The 13,027-nt window shown below is 33.5% G+C and overlaps 1 protein-coding gene across 2 annotated transcripts in view; it reads left to right on the top strand.

Annotated features, from left to right (window-relative positions):
- The first annotated feature begins 11,090 nt into the window (after positions 1 to 11,090).
- Positions 11,091 to 13,027, top strand: part of Phlpp (PH domain leucine-rich repeat protein phosphatase) — a 163,759-nt gene continuing 161,822 nt past the window's right edge. For both annotated transcript variants that reach the window (XM_075358709.1, XM_075358708.1), the window contains exon 1: positions 11,091 to 11,409. In XM_075358709.1, the coding sequence (XP_075214824.1) occupies positions 11,227 to 11,409 (183 nt within the window). In that variant the 5' untranslated portion in view covers positions 11,091 to 11,226. The remainder of the gene's footprint in view (positions 11,410 to 13,027) is intronic.

Genomic DNA, 13,027 nt, shown 5'->3' with positions numbered 1-13,027 from the left:
TTTCATAGCACTTATTAAGTTATAACAAAATTGGCTCAATTGTTTGGCTCAAAATTAACAGCAATATTCACACCAACAATAACAAAAATTGACATATAACAATCAAACTTTTATTAATTTTAAAATCCTAATATGTCAATAACCAGTGAAAAGTAAAAATTAATATCTTTTCATTATAAGAATATCAATCCTTTATGTACTCATTATATGTGGAAGTAAAAAAGTCATCAGATACTGCAAGAATTATTTCTCAGTTACTAAAAATAATAAATGAAAATTATAATTATGTATATTTTATTAATACTGCTCTAGAAATAAATATAAGATACTGCAATATTAAGCATTAAATGGGAATTAATTATCAAACTACATATAATTATTCTTGATGATTCAAAAAGTTTTATTTAATTAAAACACTGTTATACCTCTTTTAAAACCAAAAACTACCATTTTTACTTCCTTGTACGAAATAAAGAAACTATTGTGATCGTGAAAAAATTTTGGTTTTCAGTGGAAATATACATTTTGAACATCCCTGAATCCATTTTGACTAGTTTCAACATGATGTCTGTACATACGTATGTATGTGTATATGTATGTACGTACATATGTATATCTCATAACTCAAAAACGATTAGCCATAGGATGTTGAAAATTTGATTTAGGACTGTTGTAACATCTAGTTGTGAACTTCCCCTTTTGATTGCAATCGACTGAACCAAAAGTGTCCAAAAAAGCTCAATATCCAAACAAATTGGATTTTGGGCTTTTTCTTAACTGCAGCAATAAGCCCTCCTTGAGAGTTTTTCAATGATATATATAAATGGTACTTTGGTTCCAGAGTTAAAGCCAAATGAAATTTTAATTAATGAAATATTTGGATCTTATAAGGGAAGGCACATTGGTTCAAATCAGACTTCATCTCCCTATTTTTTTTTTTTTAACTTTTTTGTAATTAATTTTTTTAAACTTTCTTTTTATTTAAATATATTGATTTATTAATAATTATGATTGTAAAAAAAATTACAATAAATAATTATTCAACAATAACAATAAAAAAAAATTTTTTTAAAATGAAAAGATCAAAGTTATCAGTGTAATAAAATTTTATGTACTTTTACAAATGGGTGATTTCATTTAAGGGTTGGGAATAATAAGCCTAATTCTTTTTGATTTTTTCTGTCAGTTATGGGAAAAATATTTTTTGTCATTTCTAGACTCAAAGTCACATTAACTTTTACTTATTAGATGATTGCATCGCATTAATATGTTACTTTTGTTATTTTTTGGGCAATTTTATTTAAGTGTGGAGGATAATAGGCCTAATTTTTTAGTCAGTTATCCTTTTGGTTGATATAATGTTTTTGTTTTATATTTTTTATCGGTATTGCAGAGAAATACTATTTACGTACCCCCCCACAGGTAGGGGAGTGTCGGACTCGCACGGGTTCGGCTAGATGTTATTAGTAAGAACCTATGTGTGCCTGTACCCTACCGACTAAAATTCCTAATTCACCGTTCCTCCCCACCCGAGGTCGGATCAGCAATTAAGCATAGCACAACCTCAGGGGTGCCTTTGAGCTTGTGGGGGGGGAGGTGGTCAAGAGTCCCCGTACATCATCACCATCGCCCATCCGCACAATCGCAGTCGAACGATGGCTTCGCAGAGCGCTGTCCGTCACCCTTTACTCTCCGGTCAGTTCTTCACCTGGACTCAGGACTTTTAATTGCGTCAGATTATAACTTTTAATAGTACCTGCCTCGGTCATTTTTTTTTGAGCCCATCCTAGCAGATCCTTGGAGTCCCCGGCCGCTGACTGGAACTGGCACACCTAGGCATGCCGGCCCTCGTGACCGAGACTGTCCGCCCATCCCTACGCTAAAATCCTCTGCGCCGATCCTCCGTATCCTTGTCACGTAGCACTGCTATTGCAATCTCATCCACTAACTTCCACTAATCCGGTGAAGCAATCATGTATGCAATCAAATTGTCAGGCGTCAGTTTCTCGGGGCCGGCACGTGACCGGCGCTCTGCCTATTCTGGGCATCTGAACAGAACATCTGAGGCTACGATGTTTCATCTTAGCCTCATTATTACAATGCATACACCTATGGGAATCTCCCCTACCTATCCTGAATAAATATTCTTCAAAATTCCCATGTTCTTTTAAAATTTGAGTGATATAAAAATTTACTTCCCCGTATTTCATATTACACCTGGCTGATAAATCAGTAATGAAACGCTTTGTCCATAACGACTTGTTACGTATCTGCCAACAGTCTTGCCAGGTATTCAAGGTAATAATGTTAGCCTCCGTCTTTCTCATACCCTGATATATATCTGTTCTCTCCCTTACCTGTAACTTATTGGAGGAACTGACGCCAATACACACGCAGCCTCGTTGGACACCTGCGATATGCTAACATATGGGCGCCTTGCATATCGCACGGCGCCCAATAGTGACCCGCGATGGATACGCTGCAGTCTGTTCAGATTCCTCTTAATTCTCACAGCGAAACCCCAAACTGGGGCCGCGTACAATAAGGTGGAAGTAATAACCGACATGATTAGTCTTCTTTTAGAAGCCCTAGGCGCAGCCTGTGAGGTCATCAGCACCTTCAGTGCCCCAATTGTCCTCTTTGCCTTGCTGCAACTCTCCAGCTCATGATCGCTGACTCATCTACTGGCTAGATCTATAATGAATCCCTCCCAGGTACTTAAGTATACTCCTGGCCTGTATTTGATGATCACCCACTCTCAAAACTATAAGCCCGAACTTCCTGGTTTAATTTAATTTTTAACTTCACACTGGATTAATAAATTTTTATGAAATTTTTAACGGTGACTTTTAAGTACAGGACGTCAAACTAAGAGCTTATTAATAATTTCCCTTCTAAGTAAGAGTTACATCATTTAAAAAATTGACAACACTGCTTTCACCTTCTGGACGATCGAGTTCGAGACCCAGCCATAAGAAGTTACTCTTCACACTTTAAATATTATTCATTTATTTAATTCTACTAATCAACTGTGACGTCACAACATAGCAGACGACTACATCATTTTTTTAGGGTGGGGGTATGATTTTTCAAAAACCTTTTTTTTGCAAAATTTGTTATTTTTTAATTAACAAATGTGCCTAAGAAAAATGTGACATTAATTAGGCGAAATCTCGCGATACTGAGGGTGACCTTGCTCTACAGTCTCACCCCCTTTATCTTTTAAGTTATATACATAGAAGTAATCTGACCAAATCTGGTCAAAACCGGTCCTGGAGATATCAGGTCCAGATCCAGATCCAGATACCTGGATACAACATCCAGATCCGGTCCCGGTTCTGCTGATATAAAGTGATTTAGGGGCTAACACTGAACACACACACACATATATATATATATATATATATATATATATATACGAACATTAACATCCGGCAAATTTCCATCCAGTTTTTTGGTTTTGTGTGTTTCTTAGGTGTCAAACGTCAACATCTGGTGAAAACCGCATATGCCCAAATTGGACCGGTTACAATACTTTTCCCTTCAAAATAAAATATTTTTCCCTTCTAGAGCTATAGCGCTATCTAGACAGAAAAGTAAAAAGATAAGAGTTGTAAAATATTTACTTAATAATACTTAGTACTACTTATAAATAATAGTTACATAACCTAAACCCCCGAGTTGGTCTAGGGTTGAACTCGTCATTGCAAATCAGCTGATTTTTAACTCGAGAGTTTTAAGTTTCAAATCCTAGTAAAGGCAGTTATTTTTATATGGGTTAGAATACAAGGAATGGTCGACCTGAGACTTGCACTTCATTTTCATTTATAGGATGAAATAATAATACCTTACTGTGGTCCTGGAGGCTAAACAGAAAAAGAGAGTTACATAACTTATTAAAATAATTTAGCTGCACAATTCTTTTTTAGATGCATAAACTTGTAACAGCTCTTTGCCAGTTTATTATTTATTTAAAAAATGCATATTGTGCCCTTCTGTAATCATATTTAGGTCTCAAAACATACTTATTGACTCCTTCTCTTCCTTTTTTAAGTTTTGCATGTTAATAATCGTCATGTTATACATATATGTATATTAATAAGTAGCTAGAGGGTGGAGTCCCCTTGACCCCACTGTGTTCATTATCCTCATGCTAGTGAAAATAATCCTGATAAATAACAATTAAACCCTGTTCAATTTATAAAATTTATCAGTATACTGTAACTTCTTTAGAGCAATATTTGGTTAGCACAGGACTCAAAACGTTGAGTGATCTGAAGTATGCAGGTTTCAGAATATTTTCCCCCACTTAAAAATAGTAATTATAACTGGTTACTAGTCCATACGGGTAAAAAATGTTTTGCAAGGTTCTTAGCATTACCTGAAAAACATAAGGAAGAGGAAACTGTACATCATTACTAAATTTTTATTTATTTATTATCTTTTTTAGTCAAGTCATAGGAGGCAGATGCAGCCAATCGCGTCGCGTACACAAAAAATGTTGGTTGTGCCGCCGCGCCATACACCGTCGCACATTTAAATCTACTTTTATGGATAACCGAAAGAAATCTCGAAAATATATTTTTTGTACAGAATTTAATTTTAAATACTGCAAGTGCTGTCCGAATTCGATTTGATCAACGGTTTGGCTATAGTAAAGTTGTTATTACAAGGAACATAATTCGGTTGTTACGGCAAACCATTAAGACAGTCACCATCTTGGAATGGTGAAACATTTCGTGTTAGAAATTTTCTATGTTCTTTCCAGGTATGAAAATTATGTAGATGAAAATTTCAGCTCAATCGGTTGAGTTTTTGCGTGAAAGAGTAACAGAGTCATGGATATCACTAAATTTATATATATACGTATATACTAGCAACGTCATCGTGGCTTCGCCCGCTCTATATGATTACTTACATTTCCCGTCGCGATCAGAGGATATTTAGCCTAAGGATGTCTAGCCAGGGGGCTTTTTTCCCCTTGATTCCCCTGTGTTCATTAAACTCCTGCTGGTGAGAAAAATAATGATTAAAGCCTGTTCAATTTATAAAAATTATCAGTGTATTGTAATTTCTTCGGAGCAACAGTTTGATCAGTACAGGACCCCCTAATTGGTTTGATATTTCCCGTCGCGGTTTCGCTCGCGAAATTCATAAATATAAAAAAATCACCATCACAATGTTACCAAATTTCTTAAAAATTTGATTCAATAGAGGTAGCATAAACCGATAACAATGTAAAAACACTTCTTATTTTTTTATCCCTTAAAATATGTAAAATCAAAAACCCGAAAATAATTTTTAGATATTTATCTGAAGAGTATTGCAAGCCCAGATAGAGTGAATATCTCATTTATTGTAGTCGGAAATGGGGAGAATCATTGTTAAAAAAGTTTACCTTTTTCACCCCTTTCAAGGTCGAATTTCGATAAATCTAAAAATTGATTTCTGGATATTCACATGAAGATTACACTTACCAAAAATCAATTAATATCTTTATTTGTAACCGATAAATTAAAAAAAAAAAAAATTAAGTTTTACTTCATTTCAACCCTTTAAACTCAGAATTTCAAAAAATCCTTTCTTAGTGTGTTCTTAAAAGAATTTGTATATAAATGTTCACCAATTTATCTTCAGCAGTTTTGTTGGCCGTTGATTATGAATTACTCATGACATGTTTTATAAATAAAGATATCAGATTTTATTAGGTTTCATGTTTCTTTTTTCACCCTTTTCATAAATTCCCACTTCTACGTTTGTATTTTATTTTTTTTTAGTTTACACACGGGTAGGTTCTTCCCACTTTTAATTATTTACTTAGGATTTTTACATTGTTTTTTCCGCAGGGGGAGGAAAAAGCTCTGCCAGCCGCCGCCAGGCCCGCTCTTACAGCAGTGCAGGGCCTTTATCTGCTAAAAAATCTTCCCCTTCAGTCACGCAGGGGCCGGAATTAATCCCTATGGCATGTACTCAGTCCCCGCATGATCATCCGGGCTCTCTTCCATCCAATTCGAAACCCCGTGGCGTCCCGTGGGGGCGATTGACGGACGGCGACTTCGGGGAGTCCTCACCGCCCACTCCCAGAGGCTGGCCCACGATCATTTGTCTTCGGACTCCGTGCCTCAGTTCATCCGTTGATTTATATTCTGTTGAATTCTCTCCTCATACGACTTTTCACGTATCATGGAGATCACTGTCAATACTTATCCCACTTGTTCGACTCTCAAATCCCGCCATTTTGGGCAGGAGAACAGCACGTGTTCTGCGGTGTCCTGTTCCCCGCAATCATGACATTGGTTGCTGATGTTCCTACCCATCCGTTGTAAGTAATCACGAAAACACACTTGGCCAGACAGGAATTGGGTAAACTCGAAGTTCGTGTCTTCATGGCTCCTCTCTGTCCAACTTCTGAGATTCCTGATAAGCTCGAATATCCATCTACCCTTGGGTGTCGTTTGCCACTTTCCGCCCCACTTTGTTAGCAGCTGATCTATTGCTGACATCCTGTCACTACCGTTCACAATGAGAATCCTCATCCTAGCTTACAAATCCACCGGAGGAACCCCCGCCATCATTGATGTCGCCTTTGTGCTTATGGTTCTGTATCCTGCGATTATCCGGAGGTTAAATCTGCGTTGCAGCCTTATCATTCGACTCACATTTCGAGCTCTGGAAAGAGCTCCCTGCCAAATCTGCACTCCGTATAAAACCACTGACGAGAGTATACTTGCCAGGAGTCTCTTCGTCATGGCCCTTGGGCCTCCTTTGTTAGCCATGATTCCTCAACGCCTGAACCACCCTCTCGCCCTTTCTGGCTGCCTCTTCCACAGGTATGGAGAATGTTCGATTCCTGTCCAGCCACACTCCCAGGCATTTTGTGGCTGTACTAGGATAGATTATAATATCGCCTACACAGAAACTGATAGGACTCAGCCTCCGCCGGCCGGACATCAACACCACCTTCACCTTTTCCTCCGCGAGGAAAAGACCATTGGACAGTCACCTCCGTACTAGCCTGGCCGCTTCCTCTCCAGTAGTCTATAGCTCATCTTCAGTTTTTCCTACAACACCAGGGCCAAATAGTCAGCATATGCCAACGGCGTGGCGCCCTCCGGACATCTCTTCCTGAGCACCCCGTCAAAAACTATGTTCCACAAGGTTCCAACTATGTTCCTAATACCGATCCCTGTGAACACCTCTCTCCACAGTGAACTTCACCTCATCCTCTTCACAGTTGCCTACTACCAGATCTGTCCTTAAAGTATTCTTGGACTACTCTTATCAAATATGACGGTACTGTCTAACCCTGAGTTCGCGGAATATCACATCTCACGGGATCTCGTTGAATGCATTAGTTATATTTATAAGCATATCTGCAGCTAACGTTCTTGCCCTTCAGGTACCTTGGACTGCAGTTTGGACTATGCCCATTATACGCTCCAATGCGTCTAACGCTGAACGACCGGTCCGAAACCTGTATTGGTCCTCGTGAAATCCGCCTGTCAACTCCACTTTTTCATTTATTCGTTTGAGAAGCATTTTCTCGAATAAATTCGCAATGCAGCTCAATAAGCAAAGCGGTTTATACTTTGTCAAGTGCCCCACTAGTCCGACCTTCTTTTTTAACAATACCAGTCTCGCACCCCTCCATCCCTCAGGTATTTACTCATATTCTATCACTATGTTCATGGCTCGCAGTACTACATCTGACGTGACCTCCGCCATGACTTTAAAGACTTCCGGGGGGACTCCGTCCGGCCCCAGACTCGTACCACATTTCATCTTCTGAGCCGCGCTACACATATCCTGCTTCGTGAAAGGAACGGTATCTTCGGCGATTACTTCCTCCCCCCAAAAATCCCTTCCCCACGGGAACACCTCTACTACACTAGTCACCAATTCTTTTCTTGTTGTTAGGAGTTGTAGCCTCCTACCAAACCTCTTCGTAACTATCCAAAAGGTGTCACCCCACGGATCGTCGTCCACTGCTTTGCATAACTGCTCTATACATTACATTTTATATTGTTAATATTTGTTGATTTAATGTTTGTTTTCATAGTTATTGTATTTTACATTTTACTAATATTCATAACATTTTTTACTTAACAGTAACTATTTTGAAACTTTTTTTTTTAATATCAAATTTATTTAAAAAATATGATATTAAAAAAAAAGATTTCTTCAGAACTATTGTGGATTGATAATTTTGGGATCTTGCGTTGCTTACTTCTAAGAGAAGTAAAATAAATTGGAATTTACATTATCGAATTCAATAAGTAAATAGACTTGTATCCGTTCATTTTAAATTATGTAATATACGAGTTTTCTAATGTATTAGCGCCAGTAACGCCATAAGACAAGCTAAAAATCTTCACGTCTCCTTACGCCTGATCCCAATAAAAATGAAAAAATGGGCGAGCAAGACCAAAATAGTAGTAATCTTTCTTAATTTATAAATTATAATGTTTCACAATATTATTACGTACTTGTAATCGTCTAAAAAATAACATTAAAAATAACCATGGAATATAGAAATAAAAATACCGTATTATATAATTCAATTAAGAAACATTCGTTTATAGTGTAGGATAGATTATATTATTACATTACCTCATCTGTTGCGTATTAATTTTTTAAATCACATTTTCTATAACAAAAAATTATTAGATACAGCAGGAATTGAGTAAGTTAGAATATTCTCATGAAATTATTTTGTAAAAGACCACAGAGTATGTAAAACTCTATGAAACAAAGCAAGAGAATAAAAATAGGATTCATTTGAGTAGATGTTGAAGATACAAAATTAATAATAAAATTTCAATTTCGATATCTCTTAAATCTATGTAATTTATCAATCATAGATTATTATTACAAGTAGTATTTGTTATTTACTTAAGAATATCTATCATATTATTCTCTCATCTCAGATAAATTATATATTCGTGCATAACTCATATTTTACCGAACTAACTAAATATAAATGGCCAACCCAAGAATAATGACATCCTATAGCGGACTTACTAAAAGAGAGTTAGGAAAGAAGTGCCTTTCCATCGTGTTTTATATTGCGTTAAAAACTCAGTCGCGTTAAATACACAGCCCTATGAGTGACACCTTCCTCCTGTTCTCAAAGTGACTGTTTATACAGTAGACATCATTACTCTAAGAGAAAGAAATTTTTATTAGCGCTACTTGTACCTCAGATGCTTTGTTTAAGTTACGGCTGTACGAAAGGAGGGAGTATGAACAAATCCACAAACTTTTTTCTGTAAAAAAAATGCAGTAGCACTTAGTGGAAGCAATACACATTAACATTTGCTAAGTAACTAAGTACTAAGTAACTAAATAAGAGAAATATTAACATGATGGATAAATTTTTAAATTGTTCAATAACTTTTTTTAAAAATTAATCTTTTGTTCAAATAAACAAAAATTTTGTCTGCGTATTAATGTCATCTGTAGTAAAAAGGTTTTAAAGTAAGTTTTATTACACGATGACATTGAGCAGAGGAGTTAAGCTTAGGATTTATAATTTTTTAAACATTTTTTTAAATTTAAAAATCGAATGTTGTTTAAATAAGAAACAAACAAACAAATTAAAAAAAGCAAATAAATTAATCTAGAATTTATTTTTTATTATTATTTTTAAATAGAATACATATAATTTTAACTTTATTTGGAAGGGGAAAAGTTAAATTTTCAGCTCTAAGAGAATTCCCGAAAAGGCTGACTTTTTTTATTAAAAAACATATTTTTTTTTTTGTTTTCATACATTCTATAAAAAATTATATATATAATTATTGCAATTAATAATTAATTAAACTAGGGACAGGATACTTGTAAGGAAAGATTCTTATTGATAATAGTCGCGTATCAGTCAACTGAAGAAAACAAAAGTATACTTTTTTTTTTTGACAGACGACAAAAACCGATATTTTAATCTTCGATTATGAATTATAAGCAATAAAATATTTTTGTTCAGTAAAGTGGAAAATAATTGAGATACCTCTCGATTTTTTGTGTCCATCATTAGTTATTTAACTTATTTAACTTCAAAACCAACACTATCAGTTACATGTAATGTAACTGATATAGATAATCAAATTTTTTAAATTAATTTAGCGTTCGGAATAAAGTAGACCCGTAAATATTTATAGCAACCAAACAAAAAAAAAAAAAAAATATTCATGAACGAATAGTTGTGTTTCTCATACGCCATGTTATTCAACCGAACAGTCTGTCGGTCGGCTGACCGACAGGCATTGTTTGTTCATGACTCAGCGTGCAGCACTGAATAAATGAATAAAACTGAAAACACAAACTTTATGATTAGTAAACGACCAGAATGAGGGAGGTAGCGGAGGTGGTAATTATCCGACTGAATTCATTTTCTTCCAACCGCCATTTCCGGTAGCCTTGATCCTCTTCCGCGGCCGTGGGAAATACAAACCTATTGCACCCTCTGTCCAACATTCAGTGTTATGTTAGTATTCCCGAAGCAGATATCAGGCAAGGTGCCAACGCTTTACGATACACACACATGTTGTAATAATAGTAATTCGTTATGAATACATCAGTAGCATCGATACATACCACGTTTGTATTCTACGTTCATAGTCTATACACCTCTATGTTTTCAAACAACAGTGGATTGTTGAACTATGTTGTGCGTTAATTTTCTACCGATATTAATTTAAATAGGCGTTTTTAATTCTGTACTTTAAATTAAAAGTTAATTTTGGTGCGTTAACCGATAATAAATATAATTTTTTTAGAAAAGTAAATTTTTTTAAAAGAAATATTAATTATGATTTTAATTTATATCATTAACTATAATAAAAAATAATTTTGTAAAAATTTGAGATAGAAGATTTAAAATTTTAAAAGATTTATTATTAATCAAATCAATTCCTCTAATATGCCGTTAATTAAAAGTAAATAAATAAAGATTAAAATTTTCTTTTTAAACTTAATCGAAAATTTAAAATAAATAAAATAAAGAATATATATATATATTTATAAAAGAGTATTCATAGGTTAATAAAAAAGGAGAACTTTTTAAAAATTAGTCCAAAATATAATAAAACATCTTCTTATAAAATCAAAATAATAAATTTATGAAAAAAATTGAAAAGCAATATGCAGCTGGATTTCATGGAATTTGAAAGATAGTGATAATAATAGTTATGATAAAATTATCATAATAGTGATGGCAGTGTAACAATTATGTTAATTATGGTTGTTAACGAAGATGGAAAAGTTATGCTGGGTGCGCGTTGTGGATGGGTTAGGGTATTTAGTGACGAAGATGACACGCCGGGTACATTAGTTTATTTAACGCATAACACGTGCGTGAGGGATGTTTGCAGAGATTTAGTTCTTGCTGAATACCTTACAATATGGATTCAGGTATGTTTAGATTTAATTATCTATCGTGTAAGCTACAATATTTATTTTTTTACTGATCAGAATTAACGTATGATTTAATTATTTTAATAAGATGGAATATGTTGCTTAGAAATGAAATCTTCATCGTGCAGAAATAGTATTTATATTAGAGGATACCCACATGTATTAAATTTTAATAAAGTAATTCTCAAAACTGTTTTTAACATAAGATGTATTAAAAATTAATCAATGTTGTAAAACTGAAGTTCTGTTGAATGAATAAAATCTGGAAAGTAAAAAAATCAATAAAAATCTTTTTACACATTTCATAAACAATCAATTCAGTAATGTTATATTCTATCATAATAATAGATATTGCAATAATGAAGCAGAAAAATCATATTTCATATAAATTTAATTATTCATCCTTCATAAATTTTCATTTTTTTTTTAATATTATAATAATTTATTCGCTAGAAATAATTTATTATGCATTTCTTTTTTTCTTTTTGAATAACCTCAAATTTTGTTTTTATTACCTATCAATTATCAAATCGTTAACGTGGTAATCAATTTATGTTATTTGTGTTTTTTTTTAAGCAAGAAGTACTTTTATTACTGTTTGAAATAATAGTGATAAAAAGAAAAATTATTATTTCCCAAACGTCTGTAAACCATTTTTTTCTACTTTCTACGAGGTATATTTTTAATTGATAAAATGTGGTTAGAGAGAAAGATTAATAATTATTTTATAAGTAATTACTGGGAATTAACGATAATATATAAGAAAATCTGGGTCTATATTAATCCTTAATATTAAATAAAAATTATAACTAAAAAAAAAAAAAAAAAATAGTTGTCTTTATTTTTAATAAAAGCATTATGAACAAATAAGTATCAACTCGCTTTTAAATTATAAGAAATTTTTTATTTCAGCTAATCTCTCGGAGCCAATTTTGCAATTCCTTCTTCAATTGAATGCTATTAATAGCAATGGCATTGTTATTAATGGCGCCTTTCAAAGCGTGACATCTATAATAATATATTTAATTGATATTCCATTTTTTCATTCCATACATAGTTTTTTTTTTTTTTTTAATTTAATCTATTTTGTAAATTTTCTACTGTTCAAACAAATTAAAATTTAGATTTTTATGAGCTTTGTTTATGGCTGTGGATTTTTATTGGCGTGTCCTGCTTTTCCATTTACATGAGTGTCGTGTTTCTAAAAGATAACATGCGAAGATTGTTTCTGTTATTGTGCGCATCCAGTTTCATCCGAATGTGCGTCTCGTTTGTCCGAGTTAATATTTATTACCGTCATTGCAGATTAATTTCTTTGTCCATCAGAAATTTTTACCCACTACTTTTCTTTATGATCTTCCATTTATTTTGTTGTAATTTTGAAAGCGATAGATTAACGGTTTCTTAAATTGTTGTATCTATTTTGCACACTTCTACGAAAATTTGGTGTAATTATATCTCAATTCAGGATTACCTAAAGGTCTTCTGATTTAAAAGGAAAAGTTATTACATAAAATTTATTGTAATAATTATAAATAGTTATAATTTAATAATTATAAATAATTATTAGTTATAAATAAAGAATAATAATTACCAAATTTAAATTATCACGATA

The sequence above is a fragment of the Lycorma delicatula genome, chromosome 2 (genome assembly GCF_047948215.1).
Source record: "Lycorma delicatula isolate Av1 chromosome 2, ASM4794821v1, whole genome shotgun sequence".
Lineage (NCBI taxonomy): Eukaryota > Metazoa > Arthropoda > Insecta > Hemiptera > Fulgoridae > Lycorma > Lycorma delicatula.
The sequence above is the reverse complement of the archived record's forward strand: the minus strand, read 5'-3'. Positions and strand labels throughout refer to the sequence as shown.